This window comes from Babylonia areolata, chromosome 34 (assembly GCF_041734735.1).
Source record: "Babylonia areolata isolate BAREFJ2019XMU chromosome 34, ASM4173473v1, whole genome shotgun sequence".
NCBI classification, from domain to species: domain Eukaryota; kingdom Metazoa; phylum Mollusca; class Gastropoda; order Neogastropoda; family Buccinidae; genus Babylonia; species Babylonia areolata.
In genome coordinates this window covers 16,187,859-16,210,358 of record NC_134909.1, presented here as the reverse complement: position 1 = coordinate 16,210,358, position 22,500 = coordinate 16,187,859, and the positions used below count along the sequence as shown (strand labels likewise).

Sequence of the window (22,500 nt, the reverse complement as noted above, 5' to 3'; positions counted from 1 at the left end):
CTTAGAGTCCTGACTAAGCACACTGTAGCAGTACAACTGATATCAGCATGTAGAAAAGACAGAATCAGTGGCTTTGATACTAAATACTGGCAAACTGAGAGACCTGATAGTAATCACTGCACAACACAAAAACTGGAAGAACTGTCATGGCTTAACCATTAAGTGGTGAATAACTTACACAAGTAATCCATTGCGTCAAAGCCAAATATCAACACTGCTGAGCTTGTGCTCAACATTTAAATCTCCTCTGCGGAAGCCGGATAAGTAACCTAACCTTCATCAGTGACAGCAATATTATTGAGAAAGAACGCATCATTCACTAGAACATTCTGGAACAAACTATCAGTGTCCCGAGACATCACTGACTGTGACGTTGAAAAGAATGAAATGGAATACTGCTACAAGCATATGACATTATGACAATTATTTAGATCAATCATAGCCGAGCTGTGACTACATGTCAAAGCAATAACTGAACAAAGCAATATCAACATACTCATATGAACACAAGTACTGTGTTGAAGAATACAATTTACAAACCATCAGCACATTTTGCACACAGTACTTACAGCAATATAGCGATGACATGGCCATTGTGGCAACACACACAACACACACTGTGTGCTGCACAGCAAAACAGAGAGAGAGAGAGCAGGCTTTGGCCAGTGACTGGCCAGGTGGAAAAGTGACCAGTCATCACCTGCTGTGGCTATTTATTCCAGTTAAGCGAACTTCAATGACGCCCGCGTGTGCTGTGAAGCAAATCGGCTCAAATCTGGCTAAATTTGATTAGAATTGTGTTTGTTACAAGGTGTTCAGTGATAGATTTCTAAATAGATTTAAAGATGGAATTGCGACAATTCTTCCAGTATATAATACTTGTATTTTACTGATCCGACAAAAGAGATATTTTATTAAATGCGGTGTGTCAGAAACACAGATTTCAACACAGCCAAAGCCGTCACGCGATGCTAGTTGTGCAGTGAATGTCGTTAAGTGTTAAAAACGAAAATCGGCTTTGTAATTTCTAAATGCCTGATCTATTCTCATCCAAACACTATAATGGTGTGGTTTTAGTTTCCAACAGCAGTCACACACATAACTGTAGACTGTAGCATTATGTGTGACGAGAAAGACAAAATGACGTAAGCTTAGCGTCAGTTGAATTTTTACACTGACGAACCATTAAACTGAAATCAAATATGCTTCTAACTGATTAAAGTGTGTGTGTAAGCATATAATATTGCAGTGAACGACTCCCTATTTTGTTGTTTTGTTATCACAAAAGAAACCAACATGGAAAATCAACAATGTAAACATTCCCGCCAAGTCCGCAATACAAACACGCGCGCATGTGGACGCCCATGCGCGTGACAACGGAATCAGTGGAAAGAAAAGCTATCTCAGCAACAAAGAAAAAGCTAACTCAGCAACAAAGATGTGTGCCTGAAACCATCTGATTTCTTGAAGCAGTCACCGACATTAATTTTTCACATGAACCCCAAAACAATATCAAAGGGCCTTTGAACATTATCACAAAAAAACATTAATAACATGTTTTTGTTTGTTTGTTTTTGTTTTAGTTTTTTTCCCACATTTGGAAACGAACGGTCTTACAAATTCACCGATCAGATAACAAACAATATTGATAATTTTACTAAACTTTACCAGTTCACAAACATCGCCGAGACTGACAACATCAGTCACACAAGATCCTTTAACTCTGAACACTTTCAGTTTTAGTTTCTCAAGGAGGAAAGCGCATTAGCCGCTGCCCTTCAAACTGAACCGGAGACAACTGAGAACTACACCGACGAACACACACGTTCCGCTCACTGCGAATGACACTTTCTTCAGATGTTTGGAATAATCAATCAAAGGGAGTTTCAGTTTCAGTAGCTCAAGGAGGCGTCACTGCGTTCGGACAAATCCATATACGCTACACCACCTCTGCCAAGCAGATGCCTGACCAGCAGCGTAACCCAACGCGCTTAGTCAGGCCTTGAGAATCAAAGGGAGACAAAGCAACATACTCATAATACGAGGAAATGAACGTCAAATAATACAATTGCACGTCTGTATCGTGAGCACACCAGCCAGAGAACTCTGGTTCCAGGCATGGGCGAAACAACATTTCGTCACGTAGTAAACTATGTATATATATATATCAACTGCACATTTTCAATGATAACAAACCCCACAAAAACAAATAATAATAATAATAATAATAACAAAAACAACAAAACAACCCCCCCCCCCAACACACACACACACACCACACACACACACACACACACAAACACACAAAAAAAAAAAACGGGGGTGGGGGAATCACCTATTCTCAAATGAATCTTGTCACTCTCTTTTTCTTCTTCGTTCGTGGGCTGCCGCTCACACATTCACTTGTATGTACACGAGTGGGCTTTTACGTGTATGACCTTTTTTTTTTTTACCCCGCCATGTAGGCAGCCATATTCCGTTTTCGGGGGTGTGCATACCGGGTATCTTCTTGTTTCCATAACCCACCAAACACATGGTTTGAAGGATCTTTAACGTGCGTATTAAAATTTTGATCTTCTGCTTGCGTATACACACGAAGGGGGGTTCAGGCACAAGCAGGTGTGCACATAATTTTGTTGACCTGGGAGATCAGTAAAAAAATCTCCACCCTTTACCAACCAGGCGCCGTTACCGAGATTCGAACCCGGGTCCCTCAGATTGAAAGTCCAACGCTTTAACCACTCGGCTATTGCGCCCGTCAAACACAATCAACAAGAGAGCGTTTGCAGACATCTAGCCCGGGTTCAGTGACCTAGAAGATCAAGGACCCTCAAGTAATCATTATTTTCTGAAGTAAGACAGGTGTGTTTTCACAGGTATTTTCCACTCGCAAAGGTAGTACGTTCAACCAACACGGAGGATTAAATCTCTATGCGGGCAGGTATTTAAAGGCTTTTTTTTTCTTTCCCCTAAATTACATAATCATTATTTTTGTCAATACTTTTTTCTGAAGTAAGGCAGGTATTTTCCACTCGCAAAGGCAGTACGTTCAACCAACGCGGAGGATTAAATCTCCGCATGGGCAGATATTTAAAGCCCCCACCCCCACCCCACCCCCTCGCCCCTCCCCCTTCCCCCGTTTAAGTATCATTTTCACAGCGGGCACTGTCTTTTGGCACAAATATATTCACAGGCGTTATCTCAGTTCTGATAAGTATCTTCAAAGGCAATATCTTCGGACAGGCATCTCCAAAGGCATTATCTTCAAACAAGTATCTGCGATTGCATTATCTTCATACAGGTAGTTTCTATAGTTTCTAATGCGTTATCTTCAGACAGGTAACTCCAAGAGGCATTATCTCTAGATAGGTATCTCCAAAGGCATTATCAAACAAGTATTTTCGATGGTGTTATCTTTATACAGATTATCTTATAAGGCGTGATCATCAGACAGGTATATTCAATGGTACTGTCTTCAATGGCATTATCTTCAGGTATATTCGAAGGCATTATTTTCAGAAACGCGTCTTCAACGTGTCTTCAAGTGCAATATCTTCAGACAGATATATTCCAAGGCATTATCTTTAGACAAGTATCTTCAAAGGCATTATCTTCAAACATGTATCTTCGAGGGCATTATTTTCAGACAGATATATTCCAAGGCATTATCTTCAGACATATATCTTTTAAGACATTATTTTCAGACAGGCATCTTCAGTCTAAAGCAATATCTTCAGACGGGCTTCTTCTAGAGCATTAACATCTTCAGACATTTATCTTTTAGGGCAGACACACACACACACACACACACACACACACACACACACACACGCACACACACCCAGCACGCACAAAGTTCTGCATGTTTTGTCGTTCATCGCTGGCTAGGAACAGAGGAAGTAACCCATGTCTGACTTCAGCAAAACCTCTTCTCTGAGTTAACTCCCTTTATTTTTTCTCACCCGCAGGCGCAAATTTTTGAATAGGTAATAGATAAATAAATGAATGAATAAATCAAATGAATAGATAAATAACAATGCATAATAAATAAATAATGAATAACTAACTAAATGAATAAATAAATAAATGAAAGAAATAATCAATTAATGAAAGAATTAAAAAAAACAAAAAAACATGAACAGCGAGGGAATTAAATAAAAGGGGTGCAACTCCTGCAGTAGAAACGCTGAAAGGAGTGCGTCACGTTCCTGAGAAAATGCCTGCGTATATATAAAATAATGGATACTTATATAGCACACTATCCAGAAATCTGCACTAGGCCCTTTACAAAATCACTTTTGTTTACTGAACATATTACATCAATGTTACATACACACACTAAAATGTGACTCAACACACACACACACACACACAAAATGCATACATACATTTTAACATACATGTGCACCTAACAGCTACCCTCAACACATATTCACACATAGGCATGCACACACACACACACACATATATATATATATATATATATGAGATATAAATGTGAACCAGGTCTGTACCCAAGAGGCGGGATATATACACCTATATACCTGAGAGCTTGGTTCGTACCTGAGAAGCTGATACCTGGTATCTAGTAACTGTGTCTATTCCTGAGAATTATGCATCTCTCTCTCTCTCTCTCTCTCTCTCTCTGTATATTTTGAGTCTATTTCTGAGAACTGGATCTATTCCTGAGAACTGGTTCATGCCTGAAAACTGGTTCATCACACATGAGAAATGGGTTTATACCTGAGATTTGGGTCTATCCCTGGGAAAGAGGGTCTATACATGGAAATGGGTCTATTCCAGATAACTGATTCATACCTGAGAACTGGGTCTATACCTGGAAATTGGTCTATTCCTGGAAACGAGGGTCTATACCTGGAAATGGGTCCACACACACACACACACACACAATGCATACATACATTTTAACATACATGTGTACCTAACAGCTACCCTCAACACATATGCACACATAGGCATGCACACACACACACACACACACACACACATATATATATATATATATATATATGTCTGAGATATAAATAACCCAAGAGGCGGGATATATATCCACCTGTATACCTGAGAGCCTGGTTCGTACCTGAGAAGCTGATACCTGATATCTAGTAACTGTGTATTCCTGAGAATTATGTCTCTCTCTCTCTCTCTCTCTCTTTTGAGTCTATTTCTGAGATTCCTGAGAACCGTGGATCTATTCCTGAGAACTGGTTCATGCCTGAAAACTGGTTCATCACACATGAGAAATGGGTTTATACCTGAGATTTGGGTCTATTCCTGGGAATGAGGGTCTATACCTGGAAATGGGTCTATTCCTGGGAATTGGTTCTATACCTGGAAATGGGTCTATTCCTGGGAATTGGTTCTATACCTGGAAATGGGTCTATTCCTGGGAATTGGTTCATACCTGAGAACTGGGTCCATGCCTGAAAACTGGTTCATCATACCTGAGAAATGGGTTTATACCTGAGAATTGGGTCTATACCTAAGAAGTGGGTCTATACCTGGAAGTAGGTCTTTACCTGAGAACGGGAGTCTATACCTGAAAACTGGTTCATCATACCTGAGAAATGGGTTTATACCTGAGAATTGAGTCTATACCTGGAGATGGTTCTATTCCAGATAACTGGTTCATACCTGAGAACTGGGTCTATCCCTGAGAACGAGGGTCTATACATGGAAATGGGTCTATTCCTGGGAATTGGTTCATACCTGAGAACTGGGTCCATGCCTGAAAACTGGTTCATCATACCTGAGAAATGGGTTTATACCTGAGAATTGGGTCTATACCTAAGAAGTGGGTCTATACCTGGAAATGGTTCTATTCCAGAGAACTGGTTCATACCTGAGAACTGGGTCTATCCCTGGGAACGAGGGTCTATACCTGGAAATGGGTCTATTCATGTGAATCGGGTCATACCCTGAGATTTGGGTATATTCCTGAGAACTGGTTCATCATACCTGAGAACGGGGGTCTATTCCTGAGTCGTGTGTGTGTGTGTGTGTGTGTGTGTGTGTGTGTGTGTGTGTGTGGAGGGGCCTCTCTGAACACTGAGCAACTTTCTGAAGGTTCAGGGTCCCAGTGTATTACAACAACCATCATCACTTCAGAACAAGGGAAACAATGCATTATCAGGGACAAACCTGTCCTCTATACAGTCGTCATTCACCTACTACAACAATAACACTAAAAAGACATGGGGAAAAAACCCACAAAAATGTGCATGTTCGCGTAGAAAAACAAAATGTTATTGGAACGCACACGCGCGCGTTCTGCTGGTAACATTGTGTCGTGTGTGTGTGTGTGTGTGTGTGTGTGTGTGTGTGTGTGTGTGTGTGTGAGCCTGAGAGAGAGAGAGAGAGAGAGAGAGACAGAGACAGAGACAGAGAGACAGAGAGACAGAGAAAGAGAGATCCATTCCTTACGGGGTTTTCCCCGAGTCCAAAAATAAACACACTTTTCCATTCAGCCGTCATACACAAGTGAGCAAAGTTTCTGTTTCACACTGAGCTGAGAAGCAGCTAGGCCTCTCTCTCTCTCTGTCTCTGTCTCTCTCTCTATCACGTTTTATAAGGCATCTTACATTATATTATATATACATTATATTATAATTATTATTTATTTATCTATTCATGTAAGCTTATCTATTATTTATTCACCTTTTTTCCCCCCTCAAGGCCTGACTAAGCGCGTTGGGTTACGCTGCTGGTCAGGCAGATGTGGTGTAGCGTATATGGATTTGTCCAAACGCAGTGACGCCTCCTTGAGCTACTGAAACTGAAACTGTAAGGCGTCTCTCCCCTCCTCACCCCCCCCCCCCCCCATCCATCCAACCCCACCGTTTCTTTTCTCTCAGCCAGTATGATACCATATACCTTCTGTCTATATTCACAAGGTACACACGACTTCAAGCCAATGCTGTTTGTCAATAATAATCATTTGTTCTCCTGGCCTCATTGTTTATTCGTTTCAACTTCAAAGGGGCTATCGAGGCAACTGTGTTTTGTTCTGTGTTATACGTATGTTCGGTGTAGCTTATTGGAGGGCTATTATATGCCAGGCCATGGAGGCAACTGTGCGTTTTGTTCTGTGTTGTATGTATGTTCGGTGTAGCTTATTGGAGGGCTATTATATGCCAGGCCATCAAGGCAACTGTGTGTTTTATTTTGTTATACGTATGTTCGGTGTAGCTTATTGGAGGGCTATTATATGCCAGTCTTGAATCGAACGGAAGCCAGTTTATGTTCGCGCGTTTCTTCTTCTATCGCTGCTGCTGTGTGCGACATTGGTGTAAAAATAGATAGCTCATCGGCCAGGAAAGCCGAAGCCAACTGGCCGCTACACTGACAAATCGTATCCGGCTGTCAGTCCGTTGAGAAGTCGTCTGCTAACTGGTGGTAGTTACTGAACTGTAACCGTGTATCTCCAATGAAATCGTGTTATGACTGACCCCATGACATGCCAAATGTTGTGTCTTGATTGATATCTGCCAATGGTTTATTTACCAAAGTTATTACAGGAAAACAGTGCAGTGACACATAGCTCAAACTTGCTGTGGAGGCACGCACAGGAATGTCATCTTAACTAACGCCACGATTAAACGGAAGCTTGTCGTTAAGTCAGCTGAGCACTCGGCTACATATATGAAGTAACCGCTTCGCGCTATACCAACACGAGTAGCAAAATGGCTGATTTAACACTTCCGCTGGCTTCAGTTAGCAAAGGGGCTCAAAGAAGGCATGTGCTGTCCACCTATTTTTAGGGCAATGGACAGGCACAGACATTAGATATCAGTGTCTATGTGGATAGGCCCGGCGCTTCCTTTTTTGAGGGAGTGTAGATCTGGGTTTGTTCCGATGTGTACCTGTGTACTAGCTGAGTCAGCGGCGTATGCAGCATTGACTAGTCAGTATGTTTAAGTTTGATTTGTTTTATTGCAAATCATTATCATTAGCGCGCGCGCGTGTGCATGTGTGCGTGGGTTTGCGCTTTTGCGTGTTTCGGAGACATCGTTGTGATTCAATGAGTATGTATTGTTATTGTATCCTCCAGACCCCAAAAGGGGCAAAAGGATTACATTTCTTTGAATCTTTGACTTGAAATTGTGCACCTCGTGAATGGAGAGAGCTACCACTCTTTTCTATTTGTTAGTCATTTGATCTTCCTGGTCTCCTTGCTTATTCGCTTCTGTCTATACCCTTGGACAATGAATTGGAGAGAGACGTTTCTATATATGGACGTTATGTTGAAGACGTGTAAACCGTAAAGACATGCAATAGTTCAGTCCGTCTTCTTTCAGGTGAGACATCTCTTCATTAATTAAATTTTTTTTTTTTTTATAAAGTTCAACAACCAATTATTATTCGTCCAGTTGAATGGTTTCTGTTTATTAACACCCGTGATTTTTAATTGCCACATGTGATTTTCAAACAGCCATCCGACACCTCATTTGTAACGGGTTCTGTTAATCATCATATGTGATTCTTAAGCAGCAATTCATTCGTGAATTGGAGTGGTTTCTGTGAATTATCACCTGTGATTCTTGACAGGATTCCATACCAGGAAATGGAAATGGTTCGTTACATATCACGGCTGTATCGTTGAAGTCGTCTGCTAACTGTGGTAGTTACTGAATTGTAACGTGTCTCCAATGAATCGTATTATGACGACCCCTTGACAGCCAAAGTTGTGTCTTGATTGAATCTAGCAATGGTTTTTTACCAATTATACAGGATAACAGTGCAGTGACACGATTGCGCAAACTGAATTAGAATGGTTTATGTACACGCATGAATGTCATCTTAACTACGCACGATTAAACGGAATTGTCGTTAAGTAGCTGAGCACTCGGTACAATATGAAGTAACCGCTTGGTATCTGTAAGGAGCAATGGCATGATGTAAACTTCCGATGGTTTCTGTTATGCACAGGGGCTCAAAGAAGCATGTGCTGTCCATCTATTTAGGGCAATGGACGGCACAGACATTAGATATCAGTGTCTATGTGGATAGCCGGCATTCCTTTTAGGAAGTTGGAATGGTTTGTCGTTAATAGTACCTGTGTTCTCTAGTCAGCGGCGTATGCAATTGACTATCGTATGTAAGTTTGATTTGTTTTGTTGCAATTCATTATCATTGCGCGCGCGCGTGTGCATGTTGCGTGGGTTTGCGCTTTTGCGAGTTTCGGAGACATCGTTGTGATTCATGAGTATGTATTGTTAATTGTATCCTCAGACCCAAAAGGGGCAAGCATTCTTTCTTTAATCTTGACTTGAATTGTGCACCTGTGAATGGAGCGTACACTGTTTTCTATTGTTAATTTGATCTTCCTGGTCTCCTTGTTATTCGCTTTGTCTATACCTTGGACAGTTGAATGGTTTCTGTTTATTAACACCCGTGATTTTTAATTGCCACATGTGATTTTCAAACAGCCATCCGACACCTCATTTGTAACGGGTTCTGTTAATCATCATATGTGATTCTTAAGCAGCAATTCATTCATGATTAGATGGTTTCTGTTAATTATCACCTGTGATTCTTAAGCAGCAATTCATACGTGAATTAGAATGGTTTCTGTGAATTATCACCTGTGATTCTTAAGCAGCAATTCATACGTGAATTAGAATGGTTTCTGTTAATTATCACCTGTGACCCTTAAGCAGCAATTCATACGTGAATTGGAGTGGTTTCTGTGAATTACCACCTGTGATTCTTAAGCAGCAATTCATACGTGAATTAGAATGGTTTCTGTTAATTATCACCTGTGATTCTTAAGCAGCAATTCATACGTGAATTAGAATGGTTTCTGTTAATTATCACCTGTGATTCTTGAGCAGCAATTCATACGTGAATTAGAATGGTTTCTGTTAATTATCACCTGTGATTCTTAAGCAGCGATTCATACATCAAGTGGAATGGTTTCTGTTGATTACCATATGTGATTTTTGTATTACCACCTGTGAACTTTTTAAAAAATATTATTTTATTTTATTTTATTATACATGTGGTATCTAAATAGCTATCAAACACATCAAGTGGAATGGTTTGGGGGTGGGGTGTGTGTCAACGAACTGTTCTAAGAAACGCGTGGAAATAAAAGAAGGGGGGGGGGGGGGGGTGGGGGGGGGGGTTGACGTGGGGGCGGGGGGGGCAATTTGCTAAGTTAACAAAATACTCCAGGACTCTCCAGAACACTACAATGTAACAACTGGTTCAGGGTTTGCATCGCGTGCTCCTGACCCTTAAAAAGTAATAACACTCAATCCTTGTTTAACAATTCTCTTCTCCCCTCCTCAGTCTTCTTCTTCTTCTTCTGCGTTCACTCGTATGCACACGAGTGGGCTTTTACGTGTATGACCGTTTTTACCCCGCCATGTAGGCAGCCATACTCCGTTTTCGGGGGTGTGCATGCTGGGTATGTTCTTCTTTCCATAACCCACCGCACGCTGACATGCATTACAGGATCTTTAACGTGCGTATTTGATCTTCTGTTTGCATATACACACGAAGGGGGTTCAGGCACTAAGCAGGTCTGCTTACCCACCCTTTACCCACCAGGCGCCGTCACCCTTATTCGAACCCGGGACCCTCAGATTGACAGTCCAACGCTTTAACCACTCGGTTACTGCGCCCGTCACCTCAGTCACTTTCCGGTCGTCACAGTTTCAGTTTCAGTTTCAGTAGCTCAAGGAGGCGTCACTGCGTTCGAACAAAACCATATACGCTACACCACATCTGCCAAGCAGATGCCTGACCAGCAGCGTAACCCAACGCGCTTAGTCAGGCCTTGAAAAAAAAAAAAAACCACACAAAAAACAAAACAAAACGGGGGAATAAATAATAGATAAGCTTGCAACCACGGTATCAAACAGAACGAGTCTGTTCATCACAGAGTCTTTAACTCTCTCCATACGAACGGCGAAAGAGACGACGTTAACAGCGTTTCACCCCATTTACCATCATCAAAATATTGCTAGCGGAAGGCTCTTATACTGAAGAGGTGAATGTTGACAAAGAATACCACAATTCTGACGACGGAAGCTAAATGTTGGGTCATTGAGACACCCACTGGACATCCGAGGGGTCTGTGTAGAGGAGAAGAGAGGACTGGCCGTACTGAGTGAGTTAACAGCAACAGTTTCGGCTCCGATTTCTCAAGAAGACGTCACTGCGTTGGAACAAATCCATACACACTAACCACATCTGCTAGGCAGATGCCTAACCAGCAGCATAACCCAACGCGCTTCGTCAGGCACTGAGTGCGTGCATAATTTCATGACATTTGTGTAGCTGTCAGATCGGGTTTCTTCAACAGCATGTTGTCAGACGACAACACTTGTGTTGACACGCGTTCCCTTTCAACGCGTTCTGCGAACGGGACCTTGGTTTATCTGAATGGCCGGACGCTCAGTTTGATTTTTCCAGTCAAACTTGGGAGACAGGGCGAGACCAGGGTTCGAACCGAAGACCCCACGGACACTGTATTGGCGGGTACGCGTCTTAACATGAAGCCTTACCGTACGTCATGGCTCTCTGAAGAACCACGATTTCTTTGAGTGTTTGGGTTTTCTGCACACCCACGAACACCCGGGAGTTTTTTTTTTACATTTTTTTTATTTTTTATTTTTACTCCTATGTTTACAGGCAAAATCAAACAATTATTGGTGTAGATACAGGGGCTTATGATATAATGACACAGTTATATAACTTTTGTTGTTGAGGTCGCTTAAAACCCAGCCTCTCAAGTCCTCCAATGAAAATCGTCTCGGCCGCCGATATTTTCTCCCCCTCCACTAGACCTTGAGTGGTGGTCTGGACGCTAGTCATTCGGACGAGACGATAAACCGAGGGTCCCGTGCAGCATGCACTTAGCGCACGTAAAATAACCCACGACAACAAAAGGGTTGTTCCTGGAAAAATTATGTAGAAAAATCCACTTCGATAGGAAAAACAAATAAAACTGCACGCAGGCAAAAAAAAACACAAAAACACAAACAACAACAACAACAAAAAAAAAAAAAAAAAAAAAAGGGGGGGGGGGGGGGGGGGGGGGTGTGGCGCTGTTGTGAAGCGACGCGCTCTCCCTGAGGAGAGCAGCCCGAATTTCACACAGGGAAATTTGTTGTGAAAAAAAAAGAGAAATACGGTACAATACGAAGGGGAAAAAAGAAAGAGGAATATCTGAGAAGAAGCGAACTGTCTACCCATCCCCCACACGATAGATCAAGCCAACGGTTATGTCACAGACCACCCACCCACCCATAAAGCTGTTTCCTTTTTATCTTATACGTCTTCATTCTTCATAATAATTATGGTCCTCGCTTGAGCTCTATACGCACAGCTGAAATGATCTAAACACTAAATTCGATAAGCCACGTTCCCAAGAAATATCCACAAATCGCTGCCCTGCTACTACTGAGGACCATGCCATACCATACCAAAGTCGGCAAGATCTGGAAAAGACTTCTTCGTTCGTGGGCTGCAACTCCCAGTGGGCTTTTACGTGTATGACCATTTTTTTACCCCGTCATGTAGGCTGCCATACTCCGTTTTCGGGGGTGTGCATGCTGGGTATGTTCTTTTTTCCATAACCCACCGAACGCTGACATGGATGACAGGATCTTTTAAAGTTCGTATTGGATCTCCTGCTTGCCGTATGCACACGACGGGGGTTCAGGCACTACAGCAAGCCTGCACATATGTTGACCTGGGAGATCGGAAAAAAATCTCCACCCTTTACCCACCAGGCTCCGATACCGAGATTCGAACCCGGGACCGTCAGATTGAAAGTCCAACGCTTTAACCACTCGGCTACTGCGCTCGTCTCTGGAGAAGACGAATCTATTTGTCACCAGATGTGGATTGAAAAGCAGGAGGGTGGCAGAATGGTTAAGACGATCATCTGTCAATACAGAGACTGAGTCCGTGAGAGTCTGGGTTCGAACCTCGCTCTCTCCCTTTTCCCCCCCAAGTTCAAACTGAGCGTCTAGTCGTTCGGATGAGACACTAACTCTCTCCATACGAACGGCGAAAGAGACGACGTTAACAGCGTTTCACCCCAGTTACCATCATCAAAATATTGCAAGCGGAAGGCTCTTACACTGAAGAGGTGAATGTTGACAAAGAATACCACAATTCTGACGACGGAAGCTAAATGTTGGCTCATTCAGACACCCACTGGACATCCGAGGGGTCTGTGTAGAGGAGAAGAGAGGACTGGCCGTACTGAGTGAGCTAAACCGTGGTCCAGTGTGCTAGCACGCACGTGGCGCACTGAAAAAGAACCAACGGCAACGACAGTGTTGTCCTCTGGTAAAAAAATATTGAGAAATCCACTCTGATAAATACACAAAATTTAATATACATGCATGCACTCAAGGCCTGACTAATCGTCTTGGGTTGTGCTGCTGGTCAGGCATCTGCCTAGCAGATGTGGTGTAGCGTATATGGATTTGTCCGAAGGCAGTGTCGCCTCCTTGAGAAACTGAAACTGAAACTGAAACGGAAAGAAAAGAAAAACAAGAAGAAGGCTGCACTGGAGAACGTGGTTTTAGGAAAAAAAACAAAACAAAACAAAAAACAAACCCAACAAACCCAAAAACAGAGTCGAAAAACACCTGCACAATGTTGAATCGTGTGGGGGTAACACGTATACTTCAAAGAGTTGAAACAATGACAACAGCAACAACAACAAATTAGTGGCAAAAATTAACAATAAGGATCACTAAAGTCCGTGAAGAATATGCGTTCTTCAAACACACACACACACACACACACACACACACACACACACACACACAAAACAACAACAAAAAACCTTTAACAAAATGTTTACAATCTCCACAATGTGTGACAGGTCGCTGAACACACACACACACACACACACACACACACACACACATATTCTTCCTCCTCCTCCTCCTCTAGACTTTTTGGCCTTTTTTTTTTTTGTTCATTTTTTTCACAAATTGAAGATCTCCAAAAGAAGAGGTTCCATGTCGCTGGCCTTCATGGACATGAGCATCCTGGAGTGGACCTCATTGATGTTACGGAGGTCTGTCAGCTTCACCACCAGACGGGCAAACAAGGTCTTGTCCTCCGCGAAGCGGAGTCTGGTGTACGACTGAAACCGAGGAACAGAACAGAATAAAATAGAATACACACACACACACACACACACACACGCCCCCCCCCCCGCCCCCTCCCGGATCCACAGTAACCTCCGCAACCCTATGCCAAAACACCCCTAACCATCCACCCGTATCCTCCCCAACCCTAACACCAACACACCCCTCGCCACCCACCCGTAAAACACCGTCACCACCAACGCGTAACTCCCCACCCACCCTAATCCGCACCCCAACACACCGTACCCCCTTACCACCGACATGTATACCCCCAAACCCCACCCCGATACACCCCTTACCACTCACCATAACGCCCCTCAACCCTAACGCCAACACACCCCGAGCCCAGCCCAAGCCCCCCCACCCCCACCCCCAATACACCCACGGGTATCCATCCAAACTACACACTAACACATCCATCGCCACCCACCCGTAACCCCCAAACCTAACGCCAACACACCCCTCACCACCCACCGTAAACATCAACCCACACACCCCAAACACACACACACACCCACAACGCACCTGTAAACATCAACCCACACACCCCCAAACACACCCCCACCCACAACCCACACATCCCGAACACCCATAACACACATGTAAACATCAACCCGCACACCCCCAAACACTCACACACCCACAACGCACCTGTAAACATCAACCCACACACCCCCAAACACACCCCCACCCACAACCCACACATCCCGAACACCCACAACACACATGTAAACATCAACCCGCACCTGTAAACATCAACCCACAGCCCAAACAAACACCCACAACGCACCTATAAACATAAACCTACATACACCCAAACACAGGCTCACCCACAACAACTCTGGAAACATCAACCCACACACCCCAAAAACACATCCACACCCACAACACACCCGTAAACATCACCCCCCGCAGACCCACCCAAAACGCACCTGTAAACATCAACCCACACATCCCCAAACACACACCCACCCACAACACACCCGTAAACATCTACCCACACACCCGAAACACACACACACCCACAACACACCCGTAAACATCAACCCACACACCCGAAACACCCACCCACCCACAGCACACCCGTAAACATCAACCCACACACCCGAAACACCCACCCACCCACAGCACACCCGTAAACATCACCCCCCCCCCCACACACACACACACACACACACACAGCCACCCACAACACACCTGTAAACACCCCTACCCCCCTACCAAAACAAACACCCCCCCACCCATAACGCACCTGCAGCACGGAAGCGTAGCTCTCCTGCAGTCTGTGCACTTTGTCCCGTTCCAACAGTGTCGTACGGTCCGCCGAGAACAGCGACATCATGATGAGCAGCTCCAGCACCAGAAGATCCCCGCGGATGTGGCCCACCATGACCTTGACGAAGCGCGAGTAGTTGGAGAACAGCTGCCGCATCTCAGGGCTGCCGTTCTTCAGCAGCTCCGCACTGATCTGCGCTGAGGACGAGGATGACGAAGACGAGGAAGAAGACGAGACCGAGACAGGGGCTGAGGATGAGGCGAAGGAAGAACACTTCTCCAAACCGCCAGTCTCCGAGTCTGAGAAGCCCAGGGCAGACATAGGAGAGGCGACGCCTGCAGATGATGATGAGGAGGAGGAGGAAGAGGAGAAGGGTTGTCCGTTTGAAGGATGGTGGTGGGGGTAGTGGTGAGGGTAAGGACCGGAAGGAGATCCCGTAGACGCATAGCTTTCTGGGGAATACGGCAGACTCAACGGGGAACTGACGGACAGTGTGGGGGAGGACGCTGCCTGTCTGAACCCGGTAGTGCTGAGGGGAGGAGGAGGGGGGAGGAGGATGAGGGGGGTAGGAAGCGGGTGGTGGTACGTCCGACAGAGGAGAAGAATGAACAGAAGTTGAAAAGCTGGACGCGTGATGGGCAGGACCGGAACTGGCGTCAGGGCTGTTCAGTGTTGGCCAGTGCGGAACGGAAGTCGTAGGGATGCCGCGAAGAGCACACGAGGAGGAGGTGGAGGGGGAGGAGGGGGACGAGGAGGGGGCTGCCAATCCCGGAACACCTGCCGTGGCGTTGGCCATCACAGGCACACCACCACCACCACCACCACCACCACCACCACACCCGGGGCCGGCAGTCATACCCGGGGTACCGGCTGCCACACCCCCCGACACAAAAGCGAAGGAGTTCCCCGCACTGGACACAAAAAAACTGGAGCCACCCGCACACGGGGAGGAGGAACTATTGACCATACCCGACACACCCCACGTGGAGCCGCTGATACCCGGCCCGCACGTTGAGTTAACCATACCCAGCGGAGGCACACCATACGTGGCACCGCTGCCACCCGGAACACCGCAATTTGAGTTCACCACCATTCCAGGCATGCACGTCGTCGCAGCAGCGGCGGCGGAGGAGGAGAAGGAGGAGGAGCTAACCATTTCCGGCGGAACATCACTCGTGGAACCGCCAATACCCGCTACACCGGAACTGACCACAGCCGGGTTCTCACCGGATCCAGCCGTAGTACCCCTGAAGGGAAGAGGAGACTCAGCAGTAACGACTGTGCTAGCCCCACGGGTGACGCCAGCGCCGGGCCCAACGCCAACACCAACGCCAGTGGTAGTGGAGGTGGGGGTGGTCGTGGTGTGTGTGTCTGTGGTCTTGCTGCTGCCGCCGAGGCAGTCTTTGGTGCTGAGGCTCCAGGACTCGCTGCTGGGGTTGTAGTTGACGACTGACCGCAGCATCATGATGTCCACCACCGAGCCCTTCAGCAGCCAGATCTGGTCATCTTTCTGCAGCGTCTTAAAGGCGGAGATTTTCTTGGCCACCTGCACCAAAAGCAAGACGGTTTCATGTCTAATATCTTGGACGGCTCCACGTCTGACCACATGCACCCAAAACAAGACGGTTTCATGTCTAATATCTTGGATGGTTCCACGTCTAACCACATGCACCCAAAACAAGACGGTTTCATGTCTAATATCTTGGACGGCTCCACGTCTAACCACATGCACCCAAAACAAGACGGTTTCATGTCTAATATCTTGGATGGTTCCACGTCTAACCACATGCACCCAAAACAAGACGGTTTCATGTCTAATATCTTGGACGGCTCCACGTCTAACCACATGCACCCAAAACAAGACGGTTTCATGTCTAATACCATGGCCACCCGCATCAAAAACAAGACGGTTTCATGTCTAATATCTTGGACGGCTCCACGTCTGACCACATGCACCCAAAACAAGACGGTTTCATGTCTAATATCTTGGATGGTTCCACGTCTAACCACATGCACCCAAAACAAGACGGTTTCATGTCTAATATCTTGGATGGTTCCACGTCTAACCACATGCACCCAAAACAAGACAGTTTCATGTCTAATATCATGACCACCTGCATCAAAGACAAGACGGTTTTACGTCTAATATCTTGGATGGCTCCACGTCTAACCACATGCACCCAAAACAAGACGATTTCATGTCTAATACCGTGGACACCTGCATCAAAAACAAGACGGTTTCATGTCTAATACCGTGGACACCTGCATCAAAAACAAGACGATTTCATGTCTAATACCATGGCCACCTGCACCAAAAGCAAGACGGGTTCATGTCTAATATCTTGGACGGTTCCACGTCTAACCACATGCACCCAAAACAAGACGGTTTCATGTCTAATATCATGGCCACCCGCACCAAAAGCAAGACGGTTTTACGTCTAATATCTTGGACAGTTCCACATCTAATACCTTGGACGGTTTCATGTCTAATATCCTGGCCACCTGCTCTAAAAACAAGACAGTTTTACATGTAATATCACTCTCAGTAAACCGACGTAAAATCGATGAATAAGAGGGTTTCAGTTTCTGTTTCTCTAGGGGGCCAGCACTGCGTTCGGGTAAATCCATAAACGCTGCACCACCACATACTGTTAGTCAGGTGCCTGACCTACGGCATAGCCGAACGCGCTGAGTCAGGTCTTGAGTGCGTGCATATGCATGTGACTGTGTGCCTGTCAGTGTGGGTTTATTTCATGTTGCCGTGGGTTCTTTTATGTGCGCTGAGTGCATGCTGCACACGGGACCTCGGTTTATCGTCTCATCCGAATGACTAGCGTCCAGACCACCACTCAAGGTCTAGTGGAGGGGGAGAAAAAAAGGCGGCTTCCTAGGCGGACGTGTTACCTCTAGGCCATCACTGCACAGACAGGTGCCACCACCAACCCATCCACCCACACCGCCACCACCCCACCAACCCCTCCACCACCCACCAACACCCCCACCACCCCATCAACCCCTCCACCACCCACCCACAACTCCACCACCCCACCAACCCCTCCACCACCCACCCACCCCATCAACCCCTCCAACACCCACCAACCCATCCACCACCCACACCATACCACCCACCCACACCCCCACCAACCCCTCCACGACCCACCCACATCCCAGCACCCCATCAACCCCTCCACCACCCACCAACACCCTCACCAACCCATCCACCACCCACACCATACCACCCACCCACACTCCCACGACCCCCACCACTACCTTCCACCACCCCACCAACTCTTCCACCCATCAACACCCCACCAACCCCACCACCACCCCACCAACACCACCACCCACCCACACCCCACCACCCCATCAACACCCCACCACCCCATCAACACCCCACCACCCCATCAACACCCCACCAACCCCACCACCACCCCACCAACACCACCACCCACCCACACCCCACCACCCCATCAACACCCCCACCACAACTCCATCAACCCCTCCACCACCAACCAACACCCACCAACCCCCCCCTCCACCACCCACCCACACCCACACCCACACCACCCCATCAAACCCACCCACGGACCTTGATGACCTTGCGGACGAAGCCCTCAGCCAGGTTGATGAACTCTGCAGGCGTAGTGGGCAGGGAGTGCATGGAGGTGGAGGTGACGCCCAGGAAGGAGGAGGCTTCCATGGCGTACTGCAGCTCCTCCACCAACTTCCGCTGCTGCTCCGGAAGCTGCGCAATGGCCGCCTGCGTCGCTTCCTGTCACGGGGTTGAAAAAAAAGAGGATTTAAAAAAAAAATAAATAAAACAAGCACATATTGCGGACAGCATGTAGCAACCGGTTTTGTTGTTGTTAACTCTCTCAGCACGGCCAGTCCTCTCTTCTCCTCTACACAGACCCCTCGGATGTCCAGTGGGTGTCTGAATGGCCCAACCTTTAGCTTCCGTCGTCAGAATTGTGGTATTCTTTGTCAACATTCATGTCTTCAGTATAAGAGCCTTCCGCTTGCAATATTTTGATGATGGTAATTGGGCTGAAACGCTGTTAACGTCGTCTCTTTCGCCGTTCGTATGGAGAGAGTTAATGACTAGGGCTGAGTTTACTGATCATTATGATATGATAAGATATGCTGTGTATGATAGTCAGTCGTGTCCGACTATGACCATCAGAACAGCAGAGGAGGCCAAGGGAATCATGAAATAAACTTCTTGCCTTGCCCTGCCCTGCCCTGCCCTGCCTTGCCTTGCCCTGCTTGCCTTGCCTTGCCTTGCCTTGCCCTGCCTTGCCTTGCCCTGCCCTGCCCTGCCTTGCCCTGCTTGCCTTGCCCTGCCCTGCCTTGCCTTGCCCTGCTTGCCTTGCCCTGCCTTGCCTTGCCCCGCCTTGCCATGCCTTGCCTTGCCCTGCCCTGCCTTGCCCTGCCTTGCCTTGCCTTGCCTTGCCCTGCCCTGCCCTGCTTTGCCTTGCCTTGCCCTGCCTTGGCAACTGCTGTCCCAACTATATGGTCTATACTTTGATTATAGTGTAGAGTGTCTTGCCCAAGTTATATCCCCACTTTTCACGGCCAAGAGGGTTTTTTTTTAGGAGAGCCGGCGTTGGGATGGTTCCCAAAGGCCAAACTTAACCCCCCAAGGCTGCTGAAGCACTAAGAGACAGTGCAATTTTGCCTTCTAGTTTGAGTGTCATAGTACTTCACAAAAGGCTGAGCTGTAAATGACTTCCCACTGTAATGGAGAAGCCATCGTTCATATAGCTCTTACTTTCCTGTTGGCTCAAATGTAAACTTATGTCAATCTGTGATAAGGATATCTGATACATGATATGATATGATATGATATGGATACTTATATAGCGCCTATGCTCGGTCGGAGACAAAGCTCAAAGCGCTTTACAAACACGGGGTCATTTGCACAACAGGCTGCCTATTTGGGTAGAGCCGACTGACGGCTGCCACTGGGCGCTCATCATTCGTTTCCTGTTTCATTCAATCAGATTCCAGGCACGCACACGGACACATTCAAACAGACATGTAGTATTTTACGTGCATGACAGTTATGTTTATTTACTCCCGCCAAGAAGGCAGCCATACTCCGTTTTTTTGGGTGTGCATTCTAGGTATGTTCTTGTTTCCATAACCCGTCGAACGCTGACATGGATTACATGATCTTAAAAGTGAGTATTTCATCTTCTGCGTGCGTATACACACGAATGGGGGGTTCAGGCACAAGAAGGTCTGCACATATGCTGACATGGGAGATCGGAAAAATATCCACCTTTAACCCACTAGGCGCCGTCACCGAGATTCGAACCCGGGACCCTCCGAGTGAAAATTCAACGCTTTAACCACTCGGCTATTGCGCCGTCATAAGCTTCCTGCAAAACACGCGCACAGCACGCATCACGCATGCAGCACCAGCGAACGGAAGTTGTTTTTTTCGAGGCTCAGACTCGAGACGAGTTTTTCTGTTGTACTTGTATACCTATCTATCTATCTATCTATGCACACGAACGGAAATGTATTCCTTCGGTACGTTCTTCTTCAAGTTACAGGATTGCAGTATAGTTCACTACACAGTGATTATGACACGTACGCACTCAATCATTTCGGCACGCCCATACATACTCATGTACAAATTGTGTGAAGAACTGGTGCAAAAAGTAAACTACAAAATGAACGATGGTTCAGAAATTCAATGTTCGACATGCGTAAAAACAACAAACCACTAATAAACAGAGTAAGGCAGAATAAAGTCAATAACAATAATAAGAATAATGATTATAATGATGAGAAGAAGAGGAAGAAGAAGAGGACATCATGCACATCTGGATAGTGCTTTCAACCACCTTAAAACGATTTACAATGTCTGAAACAATCCACACTACACACCCGCGCGCACACACATACACATACACTCACACACACACAGACACACAGATGATAGGGAAGTATCCACTAGAATGCTCAGACACAAGCGTCCCCGTTACTTGATGTGATATACATACAAAATAAAGCTTCGCCTTTTTGAGTGCATCATTAAGATAGCAAACTGTTTGACAGCAATTTCATTTATTGGTGACATTAAGGAGATAAGTAGACACAGGTGAGGTACTCAAATTATTTAACTGGGATAAACTGGGATAAACCTTGATATCTTAACTCTCTCCATACGAACGGCGAAAGAGACGACGTTAACAGCGTTTCACCCCAATTACCATCATCAAAATAGTGCAAGCGGAAGGCTTTTATACTGAAGAGGTGAATGTTGACAAAGATACCACAATTCTGACGACGGAAGCTAAAGGTTGGGTCATTCAGACACCCACTGGACATCCGAGGGGTCTGTGTAGAGAAGAGAGGACTGGCCGTACTGAGTGAGTTAATCCAGGGCAACACAGTAGAAAATGGACTTCGCCTTCTTTAGATTCTGGACACAATGGACAAATCATATTAATTTTTTGGCACACGATTGTCGATACCGGTAATAGTAGAAAAAATGTTTCACAGTAACACAAAATCTATACAGTACACGCCGGATATAAGCAACTCGGATATAAGAAAACTCGGTTATTGCCAACGAATTTTTCCCCCCGGCCAAACTCTTCTTTATTATGTATTACAAAAACTCGGATACAAGAAACTCGCTTATAAGAAAACTCGGTTTTAGGAAAGCAAATTTCTTGTCCCGCTTGATACAAAACCTCGGATATAAGAAACCGAAAGTACATTTCCAAGAAAATTTTAATCATTCTAAGAAACCGAAAGTGCATTTACTGGGCACTGCTGTCTAGGCTATAAGCAGAACCACACACTTAGCCGACTGCGAGATCCCCCTGACAGGCCAGATAGTGCCAGACACTGATAAGTAGGTCAGCTGCTGTGTCTGCTAACCCGTCACTGACCCTTCTTTGTCTTCTATTAAAGCGTGGCAATTTGCGCGCCTCTTTTACATGTACGAGAACAATTAAAAGACATTGACAGAAATGAAAACTTTATTTTTATTTACTAAACAGTTGTACAGGCAGTACGTTCATCAATCTGTTTTTATTTTAAATCTTAAACATAATCATG

At 45.7% G+C, this 22,500-nt stretch overlaps 1 protein-coding gene across 1 annotated transcript in view; it reads right to left on the bottom strand.

Annotated features, from left to right (window-relative positions):
• Positions 1–13,978: 13,978 nt before the first annotated feature.
• LOC143277696 (thyroid hormone receptor beta-like) overlaps positions 13,979–22,500 on the bottom strand; it is a 64,220-nt gene continuing 55,698 nt past the window's right edge. Inside the window, exons 5-8 of the mRNA XM_076582615.1 lie at positions 19,010–19,192; positions 16,815–16,966; positions 15,397–15,646; positions 13,979–14,140 (exon numbers count right to left, since the gene is read on the bottom strand). Coding sequence (XP_076438730.1) covers positions 13,979–14,140; positions 15,397–15,646; positions 16,815–16,966; positions 19,010–19,192 — 747 coding nt within the window. The remainder of the gene's footprint in view (positions 14,141–15,396; positions 15,647–16,814; positions 16,967–19,009; positions 19,193–22,500) is intronic.